The sequence below is a fragment of the Hydractinia symbiolongicarpus genome, chromosome 12 (assembly GCF_029227915.1).
Source record: "Hydractinia symbiolongicarpus strain clone_291-10 chromosome 12, HSymV2.1, whole genome shotgun sequence".
Lineage (NCBI taxonomy): Eukaryota > Metazoa > Cnidaria > Hydrozoa > Anthoathecata > Hydractiniidae > Hydractinia > Hydractinia symbiolongicarpus.
The window spans coordinates 9,742,944-9,762,297 of NC_079886.1; the positions used below are offsets into that span (position 1 = coordinate 9,742,944).

At 32.9% G+C, this 19,354-nt stretch overlaps 2 protein-coding genes across 4 annotated transcripts in view; both read left to right on the forward strand.

Moving 5' to 3' along the window:
* Positions 1 to 685: 685 nt before the first annotated feature.
* Positions 686 to 11,770, forward strand: LOC130621434 (testis-expressed protein 49-like). 2 transcript variants are annotated; one of them, XM_057436720.1, is made up of 3 exons: positions 686 to 1,011; positions 11,008 to 11,140; positions 11,623 to 11,770. In XM_057436720.1, exons 1-3 carry the CDS (start codon positions 765 to 767, stop codon positions 11,669 to 11,671), a joined length of 429 nt encoding a protein of 142 aa, XP_057292703.1. In that variant the 5' UTR covers positions 686 to 764; the 3' UTR covers positions 11,672 to 11,770. The 2 variants fall into 2 exon arrangements, with proteins under 2 accessions (XP_057292703.1, XP_057292702.1); XM_057436719.1 differs by lacking the exons at positions 11,008 to 11,140; positions 11,623 to 11,770 and adding exons at positions 4,036 to 4,168; positions 4,650 to 4,797 and having other exon boundaries at positions 692 to 1,011.
* LOC130621433 (26S proteasome non-ATPase regulatory subunit 3-like) overlaps positions 8,018 to 19,354 on the forward strand; it is a 28,653-nt gene continuing 17,316 nt past the window's right edge. The window contains exon 1 of one of the 2 annotated variants that reach the window (XM_057436718.1): positions 8,018 to 8,192. In XM_057436718.1, the coding sequence (XP_057292701.1) occupies positions 8,120 to 8,192 (73 nt within the window). In that variant the 5' untranslated portion in view covers positions 8,018 to 8,119. Of the gene's footprint in view, positions 8,193 to 14,978; positions 15,163 to 19,354 lie in introns of those variants that run through there. The other variant, XM_057436717.1, reaches the window with a different exon arrangement.

Consider the following 19,354-nt stretch of genomic DNA (forward strand, 5'->3'; position numbering starts at 1 on the left):
CCGAACCAAAGGATTTGTTGGGGTGACTCCTTGTTCTTGATATCTTCGAAGAGAATCTTGTGATTTTTTAAATTAATATCTAAAAAATTAAGTTGGTAACACACACAAAGATTTTCTTTTTTAAAGAAGACTACTGCTTTTTGTTTCTCTTGGTCAAAAGATCAATTTTTTTTATTGTAACTTAAAACTCACCAGCAACTCCGAATGATTTATCTTTTTGATAAACAGAGAAATGGGATAATGATTTTATCTCGAGATTTCTAACTGCTACATCGACATCTTCCATGGATTCGAATATATATTTCTGTTTTTCTTTACAATCTACAAAGTATCCGGTGGAAAAAAATTTTCGATTTACTTCTAGCTTTTATTTTTTCTTTATGATATCCAAGAATAATAAAAAAAACTTTGACAACTTATCATCTAGATTTTCATTATTCGTTTTATTTATTTCCATTATTGAACGATGATTACAGTTCGAAAGGTTTTATTTTAGTTGAAAACTACAACGGTATACAAAATCTCAAAAACACGTGCGTGTGCCTCCAGCAGGCTTTTTCCGCGAACTCCTGCTAAATGCGCACCCAATGCATTTCGGTGTATTACGCAACAATACGTCATATTTGAATGACGTAATTCTAATAATAATTTAAATTTAAAACCACGGAATGGCATTTTGGATAAAGCATCTTCCTGTTTCTAATGGCAACTCGAGTATACGCCATGTTTGATTGCTCGATTTGTTTTGCTTTTTGGCGTTTGACATGTCTTTTTTTAACTTAACGCAACTGGGAGTTCAAGATCCTATAAAAATAGCTGTAAAAGGAAGTGAATCTTGCAACATTCCGGATCAAACGAAACCTGTCGAAGCTCTAAAAACACCTACTTGTTCTACCCCTTCTCCAGCTTTCCACGACGAAGATTTAAAGGGTGCGAAATACTTTTCCGAAGCACAAGGTTCCTATGTGAAATACACAGAGCGGCTAACGAAGCATCAAAGAACAAAAAATGGTAAATTATTAAGATTTTTATAAGATTGGTTTGCTTTACTATGTTTTCAAAATGCATAAATTTGCCCACAGGTAGTTGAGTACAAGCTAATAGTTTTGTAGCACAAATATTATTTCTTGATATTTTACTGCCACTATAAGAAATCAAATTCATATCCTTCTGTTAAGAGGATATGCAGATATGCACAGAATGAGATTGGCATATTTTACATGTCTAGCCTTAGAAATATCCCCTTCTATTATTTCCAGGGGGGGGGGGGCGCATGGCTTATATCGGAAGTCCTAGAGTATTTAATGATTTAAAAGCTACAACACAGATCATGTCAAGTCTTACAAGTTAGTGCAACAACATTTCAATAAAACTTACCTAACATGCCATACACTTAAACTACAATGCTTTTTTTTAATAAAGGATAGTTAAACTTGTGCTGGGTAACATGACTCTCACTTAGATTGCTCCACCTCACTTGCCCTCCCTGTACCCATTGCGAAAGCTATGAAACATTAGGGCCCCTTTAGCGGGATATCCGCTAAGGGGAAGAGGGGGATCTGAAGTTTGAAAAAAAAATCTGCTAAGGATTGGGAAATTTCAAAAATTTGTTTGTGGCCTGAAATTCTTCGTCGTTCATGAACATAATTCCTCTTGTCATCAATTCTGATAACTTTTATCTACAAAACACGCCCCTGAGCCTTCCAAGATTTATCCGAATGTGTGTATTTCACGGACGGAAATCCGCTAAAAGAGGGGGAGGGGGTCTAAATCTAAGCGGCCATATCTCGCTAACGGAAAAAATTTTTTCAAAGGCCCCTAAGTTTGCCATATTGTTTTTTAAATGTCTGATGATAATTACTTCATTGTCTTCAAATTCATTGCATATAAATAATACTAACAGAAATTGGGACATTATAATTTTTCAGAACTATAAAAAACAACACAAACAACAAAGATGTAAGACCTAAGGATCAAAATCTGATATGCTAAACTTAATACCAAAACTGCTGGATGTTTGGTGACCACCAGACCTGTAAATCTTGCTTCAAACCCTTACTACGTACTATGTTGGAGTATATACGATATGGTTGTTAGATAAAAATAAATAATGTAGGATTACCTTTAAAATAATTATGCATAACTTTTGGTTTGACTAAATTCACAATACTTTACTATCTTTGACTGATAATTATTTTGATAAAAGCGATAAAAGCAAAGTGGTAAGTGCCTTGTATACTATTGCTTTTCATGAAAGTAGCAGTTGAAGGGAAACTTAATTTTGTAAATGGTGAACTTTTCAAAGACGAAACAGCTTTTTTATTTTTATTTCTCTTGTTTTTTCTAGTAAATTTTTGTATATAGTTGATAAAAATACGCTTTTCTTTATAAGAACTTCTAAATTTTAGTTCATAATAGATATGCTTATTTTTTAGCATATTTTAAGCTTTCAAAAGCATGGTAAAATTAGATATTGGCAAAAATATAATGCAGTGCAGTAATGCACATAGTCTTGTCAAAAATATGTCCTAAATGATAAGCAGAAAATTAGACATCGCAAATCAATAACGTAAATTTGACGTCAATAATTTAAATTTAAATTAATGAATAATAATTCCATTAAATGCAATTATAACTTTAAGACCGAATAACTTGGAAACATCAGTTATTTTAGACCGCAGCACAGATTATTGGGGAACACCTAAAACCAAAATCAGACAAATTTCTTAAAGCCAGGCCAATTTATTTAATTTGGAACCACAGGTATATATCTCTCTAAATGTATACATTAAATGTAACATAAATAAATTCCGTACATCATCAAAACTGTAATAAATCCATCAAATAATTGTTTTTTAGTATTTCTAGATTCATTATTTTGTTCAAGGCCGCATATGTTCTTAATATCTTAAATATCTTGAAGGGAACCGGAGGTTAAAATGATGTTGGACTTATATTATAGAGCTTAAAAAGTTGGTTAACAAGTCTTTTTAAAAAGCCCTTTTTTCTCAAAATATTCACATTTAAAGAATTTCAAATTAAATTATGATGTCATATTTAAGTAACAGCAAATTTTGAAATTTTGTGTCATCTGTAATTTTAGACTTGTTAGGAGATGTGCATTTTAAATTTATCAGTGCATAGATATTATAAAGGTGAATTGAATAACATATTTTTTTTTTGCCAAAATGACACTTGTTTGCTCGTCCCAGGCATTTTAAATTTTTGCTGACTATCCCATAACTTAGAATCTGCATGTCGGTTTTCAATCAAATTTTGTGAGTGAACATATAGGGCATATACAAGCTTACCTTAGAACTTAGAATTCCAAACCAAGTTGCAGATCTTAGTTTACGCAATTAGTTGACACGAAAATTAATCTCCTTAAGGTATCCCTCAAAAAAGGTAAATTCAATTAAAACAGTTCAATGAGTTTTGAGGGGCAATGGTGACATGCACCTTTTCCCCCTTAAAAATAAGTAAGATTGCTCTATTGCTAAACGACAATGTCTGATTTTGACGTTACGTCACAAAGTCGATAATTAAGATTGACATCAAGTTTTTTCAATTAAAATAGGTGTTGTATTTCAGCTATAACTTATAACGAGTGGAAGGAATTATCGTCACCTCCAGTGTTGGTTACTAGATACCACCTAGGACCAAGATGGGACCAATCTCCAAGTGCTGGGTCAACTTATCCGTTGCAGAACCGACAGGTTAATGACGTCATAAAAAACCTTCAAATCCCTATATCTTAACCGTTCGTCAAAGGCACATAATTCTATACATTTTCTTGGTACCATTTCAAGCTCTACACAATAAACAACCTACGAAGTTTTAAAAAATTCTTATGTATGCATTGCTGACGTCATCTATTGTTCTCCTGCCTGAGTTGATATTTACACGAGACTTAAAAACTAGAAATATGTACTAATCAATTTGTCAGCTAGTTAAAAAGACAAACATATGTTGTTTACAGTGAAATCGCTATACACGAAGATAGTATAAATGTTTTAATATATAATCTTTTTGTAGATCCAAACGAGATATATTCCAAACCCATAACATCTTCACAAGAATACGGCTGGTGGAGACAAGATGGTGCACCAAAAACTTTACCTTGGACTGAAATACAAAAATTTTCACGAGTAAATAGTGAAATGACAAGGTTGGTGCTCGCGTTTTTCAAGCAAAGAAAGGAAAACTGTCCATGTTTACTGTCCTACATCTGATAACTAATTTAGTAGGTTATTTAAAAAAATACGATGTTCTTTGCAATACCCTAAGGGAATTAATTTTTGCTAGTTTTCGGTTAATTTCGCGAAAATTAAATCTCTCAATACGATATTTTTTGAAAAACAAATTTATTATTTTTTTCTTCTAATTTAACCTGTACTTATAGATATATTTCAACTTTAGCAGTATTTATTTTACCTTTATAGAAAAAACCTTGAAAATGAATTTCCTTTGATTGAATAATAAATAATTTCTCAGTCCAAAAACACCTCGTACCATTTTAGGCTTTTCACGAGGTCAATATGCAGTTCTCCTTCCCTTGCATAGAGCAAAAAAGTTCTAATCATGCTAACCTTTTTGTACGATGCAATTTCCAAGGTTATCAGTGACGCTAGCTTTTATTTTTATTTTAGGTTTGTGGACGAGATGACACTCACAAATAAACATTTCACATTATTTTGAGAATGTATATATTTTTAAAACTAAATTTATAATCATTTATTTTGTTTATATTATTTTAATTCTTTTTTAATCAAGACTAAAAATGAATCGAACGTGAAAGGTGGTTCGTATTTATTTATCTTTTCATTTTAAATATTTATTATACACAGGATTCTGCTTCAGCGAAAATAATATAGTTTTTTTACAAGCAGCTCCTGTCTTAATCACGCAAATCATGCTGTTGAAAAAAGAGTAGGGGTGACAAAAAATAAATAGAAACTGAAAAAAAAAAAGAAGAAAATAATAATCAAGTTCCTCAAGAACTACAGACTTCTGTTTTTCTAACATTTACTTGCAGGCAGTTATATATTCTGGCTGCCATATAATAATTAGATCTTTTAGCCAACACGGAACATACTGCAAGTAAAGTCAAAGCATATTTTTTTTAGTTTTTCGATTTTTCAAAGTAACAAAGTTATCACAGATATCCTTTTCAAGACGTTTCCTTACAAACGTGCACTCATGTTTCTGTTGATAGTGGAAGATGGTGATGGTTTTTCTTGTTGGTGTTAATAATTTTCATCGCACGTCTAATCAAGTGTAGCTAATTTACGTTCGCGAGTGTCAGTGTGATTTAGAAGGATACAAATTTGTCCTCCGTGGTGTGATGTAGTTAAATCAAGAAACTTTCAGTATAACTGAAAGAACAATAGTTTGGCAACGTTTGATGTCAGCTGTTGTTTCAGTGGATGCTTTCTTTTCAGAAAGTGTCAAAGTGACCATTTAAGTAAAAAGATTGATCCAGTTTCACACCAAGATATATTTAAATGGATGCTAAGAGGTAACTAGTTTACTGTTCTCATCCACAGAACTTCTTAAGGAAAACCTTATCTCTAAGAGCTCTGTAAACGAGTATCCCAGTGAACCAATGTAACTTAATGTCTTTAATGGCATATACGAAAAGATGATTATAAATTGGAATGGGAAGCGTATCAAAAGATTTACTAAAACCAATGAAAACACAACCAATTAAATTTTATGCATTCACTGACTTTCTTTTGTCGTCTGTGAAAAAGGGTTACGGCTAACTTAGTTGATTCTTTTCTCCTGAATGCAAATTTTTTTGCAGACAGCAGTTTACTCGCGAGTGCCAAATAAAAACCCCGCGTAACCAAATAACTAAATAACGTGCGCTATTTCAAGCGCCTTTTTGACTGCGTATGTTCCTCAACGTGTATGGATTGAGTGAAACGCATTTTTGAAGGCTGACTCGTCTTCCAGAGAACTGATGCAGCATTTTGGACGAATAAAGGCTAAAACAGGGCGAAACTGGCAATACCTCGACAAAATAACTGAAAGTCAAAAATTCAATTTGAAAATCAATTTCATTTAAACACTAGTTGGTACTAATGCCGGCAACGACAGAAGAAATTGCAAAGTGTGTAAAGTCTAATTAATAACGAGTAAACTCTTCAGAGTTCACTTTGGTGTGTACACTTCTGATGAAGCGTTCTGACTGCTTGTGTAACAACACGTTTTACATTTAGAACTGTAATTTATTGTCTTAAGAGGCTCGAAAGTGGCATCTAGCGATTTTTTTAGGCGTTAAACATGGAACAAGATGCAGAAAGCTCCCCAAAGATCACAAAAATGGTCGCTATTGACGTTGCTATGTAGGTTTTTTTGCGCTTTATTGCGAAAAGTACCGGAATTTATAATTAGCGCTAATTACCACCGCATTCTAAGATGATGTTGTCGTCTAAAAACAGGTAAAAGACAATTCTTGAAATTTGGACATTTTTCTAGGGGAACCACCTTAATCTGTATAGGGAGTCATGTCATAACTTTAAACATGGTTTTTCTGTTTTCTTTTGACATTTGAACTGTAAGGCCTGACCTTTTGAGGCTCAAAGTTAATGTGGCTGGATTTTTTAAACTCATCTTGATATGTGACAGAGTTTTAGCATCGAAAGAATAAGCAAGCATTAAATAAGACATCTATATAAAATATGATCAACTTGGGTTAGAACTACTTTGTTCATCGCTAATAACATACTGGCTGACACAATGAGTGATATAATATGAAGGACGGCCTGATATCATTAAATCTAGTAACAGACATCTTTTAATAGATAACTCGTGGAAAAAAGTTTTCAATCTTTATGCTAGTATTGATGTTTAAATACGATTCGGTAAATCTCGATTGTCTGGCTTCTTTTAAATCGCATAATATTCAAACTAGGAAATAGACGTAACCATACTATTGTTAATAACCTCGTTTACAGGATCTTACGGCCCCTGTCGTCATTACAAAGTGGTCAACTTTCCGCTGTATTTATTTAAAAAGACAAAATGCCATAACAACGAGGTTGCATACTTTTGATAACCTAACTGTAGGGTTGGAGAGGGATCATTAAGAAGTAGGGTTGGTAATTTTCTTGGCAATAAATAAACGTCGACGTCAAGCTCGTCTCCAGGTTTCTTTTTCTTTTTCTGGAAGAAGAAAGGGAGGAGGTTGATGGTTTCCAAACAAATAATAGCGAGCTGAACAAGTAAAGATGACAAAAAAACGGTGGAGCACAAATTCATTCTCTGACAACTGTTGCCTCGGAACGGCGGGATGAGAATGTCTATGAAGTAAATTGAACTGTAAATCCCGACCTAATCTCAATTTCGTTGGCAAAGTTAAGCCAATATTACATGACGGCGTTGACGTCGGGATCAACAACATGATTGAATAACCAAACAAGTAAACAATCTGCAGGAAATTAATGCAACCTGCAATCACCTGTTGAATCACCGTATTTGAAAGGCTGTGATTGAGAGAAGAAGAGATGAATAATTGAAAGTACTTTCAAGATTGGCAAAAAATGGGAAATAGTCGGGAAAAATATTAGTTACTTAATCAACTATTAGACACCTGTACAAACTAAATTTTCCCAATCTTTTGAAAAAATTATTATTAAATATTTTTTTTACAGGAAGCACTATAAAAGAAAAGATGAACAATAAAAATCGTGCATGTTAAGTTACGGAAATTTTGTAAATTCTTCTATATAATAAATTTTTTGATCAAATCTATGAAAATTAAGCAAATCTTTTTGAGACACTTTTGCTTTTTAAAGAAAGTAAAACAACTAACAAAATTATTCGGCAAAAAAATCAGAAAAAAAATTTGGTCAGTAATAAAAATATAAGATACCTCGTCCCCAGAAACTATTTGCTTAACGGCGCTGCGCGTTTGATGGTTCTTAGCGAAATCGCCGATAAAAAGGTGCCGATTTCGAGCTTTCGCCAAGGACCGCCAGTCATGCTTTTACCACAAAAGCCTATTTTACCTTATCATCATGGCGGAATAGTAGTGACTAGGTTTTTGACGTCGGGAAAACACAAGCTATAACTTTTGGTGTTGGTCTAGTTGATCTTTCATTACGCAAGCAAGATGCCAGACGTTGAAATGATTGAAGAGAAAAAAGAACAATCACAGCAAGAAATTGATAAAATCTCACTTGAAGGTAGCTAAAATCACTTTGTTTTATCAATAAAAACTATTGTCTCTCCTGCTGCAAGTACACTCACAGCACAGAGTATTAAAGTATTTTTAATAAGGGTTGAATTTGATTAAAACTCCAGTAGTAAGATAACTTCTGAAGTACACCGTAGTTTCATATAATATTTTTAAGTTTATTGGTAAGACTTTCTATTGGTCAAAAGATTATAATAAAGAAACCAATTAGCTTATATGGAAGATGGAACACTAAAATTGGTTTCGGAATGGAAACTGTTTCCATATCTGTATCCTTAACCTGAACTAGCACAGCACTTTTAAATGCAGAGGGAATTTCTGTATTGACAGATGTGGAGATGTGTCCAAATATGGAGTTAAATGTTGTATTCCTGTCTCAGCTGAATTTAAGGGGTGCTGATAAGCCGCAAACAACCGCATATATAAGGGCGAGTTCGGTCGACTTTTCAAATTAATTAGCAGATTCATTATCTCATTCCCTAAATGCAATTCCTTGTAACATATACCAAACGGACGATAGTTTGGATTGGCTTGAAGATAAAGGGGTTAATAAAGTTTATATATAAGTTATTTATCAAGTAAATCTTATTATAAACTATCAAAAACAGTTCTTTTAAGAACTTTGCTACCACATAGTAAGTTTGTTTTAATTTTTATAGTTTTTTTAATCATTTGTGTCTGTTTTTCTTTTCTTTTTCGGGCATTGTTCGGGTCTATGTAGTTTTTTGGGGCAAATATTTGACGTTTTTTAAAAACGCCGAACTTGCCCAAAAACGCCCGCACTTTTTACAGCTTATCGGCACCCTCGTCTGAATTCAGACACATTTTCTCCGAAATGAAGATATTTTGTTTCTGAACAAGGGTGCCAATATACGCCACATATTCCGTAAAAAGTACATGAAAAAGTACATAAAAAAAAATTCAGTATTTACCCGTAAAAATCCCACATATCCCACAGTAGACCCTTGATAATGCCTGAAAAAGGTAATGTTAAATTTGATGTTTGCTAACTTAGACTTTGTAAACTTTGCGGAACGATACGATAACAACGGTAACAAATACCTTTAAACCAATTATTAAGTCAAGAACCATTTCATAAAAACCCCTAAGTTAGTGAACAAGACCTACTCCGTAGTGTGATGTGTCTTCCCCTTCATATAAGTAATCCAAGCCACTGTGGCGACTGCCATATTGCATTCTATATATTTATTTGGATGGATATACAAACCATGTTGGCACTCAAACCATATTTATGATAATAAGAAATATCTCAAGTCATAACACTGAAACGAAGCCCCGGGTAAAACTACCCAGGGAATTTTTTCATGTACTCACAGTGTTTTGTACCAATGTCATTTTAGTGTATACCAATTCATAATGGCAGACCCGTCAACACTATACAGAAACGCAAAACTTTGAATCGTTGAAAATTCTTGCTCTTTGAGAAATAGGGCAAAAATTGGAATAAGATAAAGTAAAAGTAGAGTAAAATTATTATAAAGCATGGTAAAATTAGATATTGGCAAAAATATAATGCAGTGCAGTAATGCACATAGTCTTGTCAAAAATATGTCCTAAATGATAAGCAGAAAATTAGACATCGCAAATCAATAACGTAAATTTGACGTCAATAATTTAAATTTAAATTAATGAACAATAATTCCATTAAATGCAATTATAACTTTAAGACCGAATAACTTGGAAACATCAGTTATTTTACACCGCAGCACAGATTATTGGGGAACACCTAAAACCAAAATCAGACAAATTTCTTAAAGCCAGGCCAATTTATTTAATTTGGAACCACAGGTATATATCTCTCTAAATGTATACATTAAATGTAACATAAATAAATTCCGTACATCATCAAAACTGTAATAAATCCATCAAATAATTGTTTTTTAGTATTTCTAGATTCATTATTTTGTTCAAGGCCGCATATGTTCTTAATATCTTAAATATCTTGAAGGGTACCGGAGGTTAAAATGATGTTGGACTTATATTATAGAGCTTAAAAAGTTGGTTAACAAGTCTTTTTAAAAAGCCCTTTTTTCTCAAAATATTCACATTTAAAGAATTTCAAATTAAATTATGCTGCTTAAATTATGATGTCATATTTAAGTAACAGCAAATTTTGACATTTTGTGTCATCTGTAATTTTAGACCTGTTAGGAGATGTGCATTTTAAATTTATCAGTGCATAGATATTATAAAGGTGAATTGAATAACATTTTTTTTTTTTTCCAAAATGACACTTGTTTGCTCGTCCCAGGCATTTTAAATTTTTGCTGACTATCCCATAAGTCGATAATTAAGATTGACATCAAGTTTTTTCAATTAAAATAGGTGTTGTATTTCAGCTATAACTTATAACGAGTGGAAGGAATTATCGTCACCTCCAGTGTTGGTTACTAGATACCACCTAGGACCAAGATGGGACCAATCTCCAAGTGCTGGGTCAACTTATCCGTTGCAGAACCGACAGGTTAATGACGTCATAAAAAACCTTCAAATCCCTATATCTTAACCGTTCGTCAAAGGCACATAATTCTATGCATTTTCTTGGTACCATTTCAAGCTCTACACAATAAACAACCTACGAAGTTTTAAAAAATTCTTATGTATGCATTGCTGACGTCATCTATTGTTCTCCTGCCTGAGTTGATATTTAAACAAGACTTAAAAACTAGAAATATGTAATAATCAATTTGTCAGCTAGTTAAAAATACAAACATATGTTGTTTACAGTGAAATCGCTATACACGAAGATAGTATAAATGTTTTAATATATAATCTTTTTGTAGATCCAAACGAGATATATTCCAAACCCATAACATCTTCACAAGAATATGGCTGGTGGAGACAAGATGGTGCACCAAAAACTTTACCTTGGACTGAAATACAAAAATTTTCACGAGTAAATAGTGAAATGACAAGGTTGGTGCTCGCGTTTTTCAAGCAGAGAAAGGAAAACTGTCCATGTTTACTGTCCTGTATCTGATAACTAATTTAGTAGGTTATTTAAAAAAATACGATTTTCTTTGCAATACCCTAAGGGAATTAATTTTTGCTAGTTTTAGGTTAATTTCGCGAAAATTAAATCCCTCAATACGATATTTTTTGAAAAACAAATTAAGCTATTTTTTTCTTCTAATTTAACCTGTACTTATAGATATATTTCAACTTTAGCAGTATTTATTTTACCTTTATAGAAAAAACCTTGAAAATGAATTTCCTTTGATTGAATAATAAATAATTTCTCAGTCCAAAGACACCTCGTACCATTTTAGGCTTTTCACGAGGTCAATATGCAGTTCTCCTTCCCTTGCATAGAGCAAAAAATTTCTAATCATGCTAACTTTTTTGTACGATGCAATTTCCAAGGTTATCAGTGACGCTGGCTTTTATTTTTATTTTAGGTTTGTGGACGAGATGACACTCACAAATAAACATTTCACATTATTTTGAGAATGTATATATTTTTAAAACTAAATTTATAATCATTTATTTTGCTTATATTATTTTAATTCTTTTTTAATCAAGACTAAAAATGAATCGAACGTGAAAGGTGGTTCGTATTTATTTATCTTTTCATTTTAAATATTTATTATACACAGGATTCTGCTTCAGCAAAATAATATAGTTGTTTTACAAGCAGCTCCTGTCTTAATCACGCAAATCATGCTGTTGAAAAAAGAGTAGGGGTGACAAAAAATAAATAGAAACTGAAAAAAAAAAGAAGAAAATAATAATCAAGTTCCTCAAGAACTACAGACTTCTGTTTTTCTAACATTTACTTGCAGGCAGTTATATATTCTGGCTGCCATATAATAATTAGATCTTTTAGCCAACACGGAACATACTGCAAGTAAATTCAAAGCATATTTTTTTTAGTTTTTCGATTTTTCAAAGTAACAAAGTTATCACAGATATCCTTTTCAAGACGTTTCCTTACAAACGTGCACTCATGTTTCTGTTGATAGTGGAAGGTGGTGATGGTTTTTCTTGTTGGTATTAATAATTTTCATCGCGCGTCTATTGAAGTGCAGCTAATTTACGTTTGCGAGTGTGAGTGTGATTTAGAAGGATACAAATTTGTCCTCCGTGGTGTGATGTAGTTAAATCAAGAAACTTTTGGTATAACTGAAAGACCAATAGTTTGGCAACGTTTGATGTCAGCTGTTGTCTCAGTGGATGCTTTCTTTTCAGAAAGTGTCAAAGTGACTATTCAAGTAAAAAGATTGATCCAGTTTGACACCAAGATATATCTAAATGGATGCTAAGAGGTAACTAGTGAACTGTTCTCGTCCACAGAGCTCCTTAAGGAAAACCTTATATCTAAGAGCTCTGTAAACGAGTATGCCAGTAAACTAATGTAACTTAATGTCTTTAATGGCATATGCGAAAAGCTGATTATAAATTGGAATGGGAAGCGTATTAAAAGATTTACTAAAATCAATGAAAACTAACTAATTTTTTTGCATTCACTGACTTTCTTTTGTCGTCTGTGAAAAAGCGTTGCGGCGAACTTAGTTGATCCTTTTCTCCTGAATGCAAATTTTTTCGCAGACAGCAGTTTACTCGCGAGTGCCAAATAAATGGTCCCCCGCGTAACCAAATAACTAAATAACGTGCGCTATTTCAAGTGCCTTTTTGGTCGCGTATGTTCCTCAACGTGTATGGATTAAGTGAAACGCATTTTTGAAGGCTGATTCGTCTTCCAGAGAACTGATGCAGTATATTGGACGAATAAAGGCAAAACAGGGGAGAAACTGGTAATACCTCGACAAAACTGAAAGTCAAAATTTCAATTTGAAAATCAGTTTCATTTAAACACTAGTTGGTACTAATGCCGGCAACGACAGAAGAAATTGCAAAGTGTGTAAAGTCTAATTAATAACGAGTAAAATCTTCAGAGTTCACTTTGGTGTGTACACTGCTGATGAAGCTTTCTGACTGCTTGTGTAACAACACGTTTTACATTTAGAACTGTAATTTATTGTCTTAAGAAGCTCTAAAGTGGCATCTAGCGATTTTTTTAAGCGTTAAACAAGGAACAAGATGCAAAAAGCTCCCTAAAGATCACAAAAATAGTTGCTATGGGCGTTGCTGTGCAGGTTTCTTTTGCGCTTGATTGCGAAAAGTGCCGGAATTTATAATTAGCGCTAATTACCACCGTATTCTAAGATGATGTTGTCGTGTAAAAACAGGTAAAAGACAATTCTTGAAATTTGGACATTTTTCTAGGGGAACCACCTTAATCTGTATAGGGAGTCATGTCATAACTTTAAACATGGTTTTTCTGTTTTGTTTTGACATTTTAACTGTAAGGCCTGACCTTTTGAGGCTCAAAGTTAATGTAGCTGAATTTTTTAAACTCATCTTGATATGTGACAGAGTTTTAGCATCGAAAGAATAAGCAAGCATTAAATCAGATATCTATATAAAATATGATCTACTTGGGTTAGAACTACTTTGTTCATCGCTAATAACATACTGGTTGACACAATGAGTGATATAATATGAAGGACGGCCTGATATCATCAAATCTAGTAACAGACATCTTTTAATAGATAACTCGTGGAAAAAAGTTTTCAATCTTTATGCTAGTATTGATGTTTAAATACGATTCGGTAAATCTCGATTGTCTGGCTTCTTTTAAATCGCATAATATTTAAGCTAGGAAATAGACGTAACGATACTATTGTTGATAACCTCGTTTACAGGATCTTACGGCCCCTGTCGTCATTACAAAGTGGTCAACTTTTCGCTGTATTTATTTAAAAAGACAAAATGCCCTAACAACGAGGTTGCATACTGTTGATAACCTAACTGTAGGGTTGGAGAGGGATCATTAAGAAGTAGGGTTGGTAATTTTCTTGGCAATAAATAAACGTCGAGGTCAAGCTCGTCTCCAGGTTTCTTTTTCTTTTTCTGGAAAAAGAAAGGGAACCCTGGGAGGAGGTTGATGGTTTCCAAACAAATAATAGCGAGCTGAACAAGTAAAGATGACAAAAAAACGGTGGAGCACAAATTTATTCTCTGACAACCGGAACGGCGGGATGAGAATGTCTATGAAGTAAATTGAACTGTAAATCCCGACCTAATCTCAATTTCGTTGGCAAAGTTAAGCCAATATTACATGACGGCGTTGACGTCGGGATCAACAACATGATTGAATAACCAAACAAGTAAACAATCTGCAGGAAATTGATGCAACCTGCAATCACCTGTTGGTTCGTATTTGAAAGGCTGTGATTGAGAGAAGAAGAGATGAAAAATTGAAAGTACTTTCAAGATTGGCGAAAAAATGGGAAATAGTCGGGAAAAATATTAGTTACTTAATCAACTATTAGACACCTGTACAAACTAAATTTTCCCAATCTTTTGAAAAAATTATTAAAAAATATTTTTTTTACAGGAAGCACTATAAAAGAAAAAATGAACAATAAAAATCGTGCATGTTAAGTTAAGGAAATTGTGTAAATTCTTCTATATAATAAATTTTTTGATCAAATCTATGAAAATTAAGCAAATCTTTTTGAGACACTTTTGCTTTTTAAAGAAAGTAAAACAACTAACAAAATTACGCGGTAAAAAAATCAGAAAAAAAATTTGGTCAGTAATAAAAATATAAGATCCCTCGTCCCCAGAAACTATTTGCTTAACGGCGCTGCGCGTTTGATGGTTCTTAGCGAAATCGCCGACGATAAAAAAGGTGCTGATTTCGAGCTTTCGCCAAGGACCGCCAGTCATGTTTTTACCACAAAAGCCTATTTTGCCTTATCATCATGGCGGAATAGTAGTGACTAGGTTTTTGACGTCGGGAAAACACAAGCTATAACTTTTGGTGTTGGTCTAGTTGATCTTTCATTACGCAAGCAAGATGGCAGACGTTGAAATGATTGAAGAGAAAAAAGAACAATCACAGCAAGAAATTGATAAAATCTCACTTGAAGGTAGCTAAAATCACTTTGTTTTATCAATAAAAACTATTGTCTCTCCTGCTGCAAGTACACTCACAGCACAGAGTATTAAAGTATTTTTAATAAGGGGTAAATTTGATTAAAACTCCAGTAGTAAGATAACTTCTGAAGTACACCGTAGTTTCATATAATATTTTTAAGTTTATTGGTAAGACTTTCTATTGGTCAAAAGATTATAATAAAGAAACCAATTAGCTTGTGGAAGATGGAACACTAAAATTGGTTTCGGAATGGAAACTGTTTCCATATCTGTATCCTTAACCTGAACTAGCACAGCACTTTTAAAAGCAGAGGGAATCTCTGTATTGACAGATGTGGAGATGTGTCCAAATATGGAGTTAAATGTTGTATTCCTGTCTCAGCTGAATTTAAGGGGTGCTGATAAGCCGCAAACAACCGCATATATAAGGGCAAGTTCGGTCGACTTTTCAAATTAATTAGCAGATTCATTCCCTCATTCCCTAAATGCAATTCCTTGTAACATATACCAAACGGACGATAGTTTGGATTGGCTTGAAGATAAAGGGGTTAATAAAGTTTATATATAAGTTATTTATCAAGTAAATCTTATTATAAACTATCAAAAACAGTTCTTTTAAGAACTTTGCTACCACATAGTAAGTTTCTTTTAATTTTTATAGTTTTTTTAATCATTTGTGTCTGTTTTCTTTTTCGGGCATTGTTCGGGTCTATGCAGTTTTTGGGGGCAAATATTTGACGTTTTTTAAAAACGCCGAACTTGCCCAAAAACGCCCGCACTTTTTACGGCTTATCGGCACCCTCGTCTGAATTCAGACACATTTTGTCCAAAATGAAGATATTTTGTTTCTGAACAAGGGTGCCAATATACGCCACATATTCCGTAAAAAGTACATGAATTTTTGGGCGAGTTCGACATTTAAAAAAAATTCAGTATTTACCCGTAAAAATCCCACATACAGTAGACCCTGATTAATGCCTGAAAAAGGTAATGTTTAACTTGATGTTTGCTAACTTTAGTCAATAGTTATTTCAAGCAACAAAAAATACAGACAGCCCAAAAAATACACTCAAAGATACACCACAAAAACATTCAAAGATTCACAACAGATATTCAAAAGACTATAAAAAGTAAAATAAACTTAGTGGTAGCGAAGTTCTTAAAAGAACTGTTTTTGATGTTTTTTGATGTAATGTACTTGATAAGAAACTTTATATAAACTTTTAAACTTCTTTCTCTTCAAGCGCCTTCTTCTAACTGTCCGCATGGCATGGTACAAAAAATTGCATTTCAAGGATGCTCTGGGCCAGTTGAGAATAGTGCGGGCAGTTTCAGAGGACAGCCATCGATTTAATTAAGAAAGTCGCCCAAACTCTTATATGCGTGTGTTTGCAGCTTATTGGCACCATCTTGTTTCTGGTTTCTGGTTAGCTTCTATTTGTTTTGTGCATTTAAGGGTTGCTGTTTTCTTTTATACCTGTTTACACATCTTGAATAAGTTTTATAAGTTAGATCAAAATTGATCACTTTTAGCACTGAGGATGATTTAACATTGTAAGGTTTTACTCATTAAACAATTGTTTTAATTTACCCCTTTACTTTTAACATTTAATTAATCACGTACACATTTAACGACTTAGTTATTAATAATGTTGATGAGCTCATGATCACAAGGCTGTATGAAAGTTAGAAATTGCCTTCTCTTATTTTAAAATGATGAAAACACACCATAACCATTTAATCTTCTTTGAAAGTTAATTTATTGATGTTAGCAACAATTGAATTCATTGAATAAGCTAAATAAATTCATTACAGCATTCATTTTCACCACCATCAGTACAACAAAGGCAGAACTAAGGCGGTTACGATGAAAGTGCCCTTGTTATTTCTCACGGCTGTTGATTAATTTGAATTGGAACATTTTAATTGTATATTGATTAATTTTAACCTGAAAGTTTGTGTATAATAGATAAAAATCACACATCTCGATCACTAAATATATCGAGTGACATGCCTGTTAATTTTCTCATTAAAATGCTAGTGTTTCTTTAAATAACAACCATACCAGAATTTCAAATAACATTTTCAAACCTGTTAATTGTAAAATTGTTACTTTAAAATACTGACGATTATACTTTCTTAAGAAATGTAATAATCATGCACTTCAGGCCACCTGTCATTTTGTTTGTCAGGTTACTGTAACTACCTTTCTTTGAAATTTGAAAATTGAAACATGCTTTTTAATGAGCTAATGCAAATATTAACTGTCAATTTTAATCTTTGTTCTCCATTGATTTCATTATTTTACCATGTGCTTTGATGGTAGCTTCTTAAATCATGATCACGCATACCAGAAATAATGAATGTGTTACAGAACCTTAAAAAACAAAGTAAGGCTGCTCATTTTAGTTTGATCACAAAAAAAATGTTGTCACTAAGAAAGGTTACAGAAAAAAGAAAATTATTATCTTAAACTTCAAGTTTGTATATATTACTAGTAATTGGAATTTGGCAAGCGATTAACAATAATGTGTTTCATTTTAAATAAATTCTTGTTGCTTTAATTTTTACTTGTTGCTCAAAAAATCTTATAATTCAGGCAGAATGTTTAAGTATTTTTTTTACAAGTTATGACTCACATTGGCTTTGATTGAATAAAAAGACACATCCAGGATACAAGAAAAAAATCAGATCAAAACGACACGTTTGGAACATTTTCTTATGAAGAAACTTTTTCTTTCTTATGGCACTCCATTGTCCTAAAAATTTTATTTAACTAATAAAACATCTTCGAGTGAGTGAGAGCATTTGAATCAGTAATGCTGGTTGCCTTATCTAAGAAACAAAAAAGCAATCCTGTGTATGGCTAGAATAAAACATCACCAACAATCAATTTCTATTATATAGGTGGGGTAATCAGGTCTAGAGATTTGTGGAGTCTAGGTAAACGATCCATCATTATTGTGATTTAAGCTGACGAAAACAATCAAAACGTTTTTCATTTCCGCAAAGTAGACTTTGCGGAACGATACGATAACAACGGTAACAAATACCTTTAAACCAATTATTAAGTCAAGAACCATCTCATAAACGCCCTAAGTTAGTGAACAAGACCTACTCCGTAGTGTGATGTGTCTTCCCCTTCATATAAGTAATCCAAGCCACTGTGGCGACTGCCATATTGCATTCTATGTATTTATTTGGATGGATATACAAACCATGTTGGCACTCAAACCATATTTATGATCATAAGAAATATCTCAAGTCATAACACTGAAACGAAGCCCCGGGAACAACTACCCAGGGAATTTTTTCATGCACTCACAGTGTTTTGTACCAATGTCATTTTCGTGTATACCAATTCATAATGGCAGACCCGTCAACACTATACAGAAACGCAAAACTTTGAATCGTTGAAAATTCTTGCTCTTTGAGAAATAGGGCAAAAATTGGAATAAGATAAAGTAAAAGTAGAGTAAAATTATTATAAAATGCAATATTGTCCAAGAGAAACGATTTATCATTACTGTCTTCATTGATTAGCGAAAACGTCGCCAAAACGAAACGATCTTTTCCGCCAAACTTCCAGGCCTGGTAATTTTTTTGTTGTTGTTTCTATATTATTATTGAAATAATATTGATATAGAAATTTCCGAGTTGAGATTTTTAGTATGTATCAATATTTTCCATAAAAAATAGGGTGGGAAATGGGGATTAACAAAAAAGATTTACATTTTATTAACATAATAAATCAATCCCTAAATTCAATATCACCTACAGTTAAACATCATCAAGGCATTATATGACCTCTTTTCAAAAGTTTTGTATAGGGGTTGAGATCAGTATCAGTTGTGGTCAGGATTATCAAAATTATGGTTTAAGGGTTTGAAATGTAGGTAGAGCTTAATTTTTGGTAGGAAGGTCCATACCCAATGCACACTATGACATTGCACATTTAATATTTTCAGTCTTTACATTGCAACAAGAATTGACAGTAGAACGGGTGTCTCATTTTAAAGCTATTCAAAAGCTTTATCAAACTATGCATTAAAAATTGGAACACTCTGTCAGTAGATGGACCAACTTATCTGTCAACGCTCTGACCCAACTTTTAGTGGAGCATTGCATTTATACGGGATCATCATCATCATCATTCTCAACTTACGTCCGTTTTCCATGCTACCA

What these genes read in the sequence shown, in the direction of transcription:
- LOC130621434 (XM_057436720.1), top strand. Translation starts at nt 765, where the DNA reads ATGTCTTTTTTTAACTTAACGCAACTGGGAGTTCAAGATCCTATAAAA. An exon ending in GCATCAAAGAACAAAAAATG is followed by an intron (nt 1,012 to 11,007) that starts GTAAATTATTAA and finishes ATCTTTTTGTAG; the next exon opens with ATCCAAACGAGATATATTCC. An exon ending in GTAAATAGTGAAATGACAAG is followed by an intron (nt 11,141 to 11,622) that starts GTTGGTGCTCGC and finishes TTTTTATTTTAG; the next exon opens with GTTTGTGGACGAGATGACAC.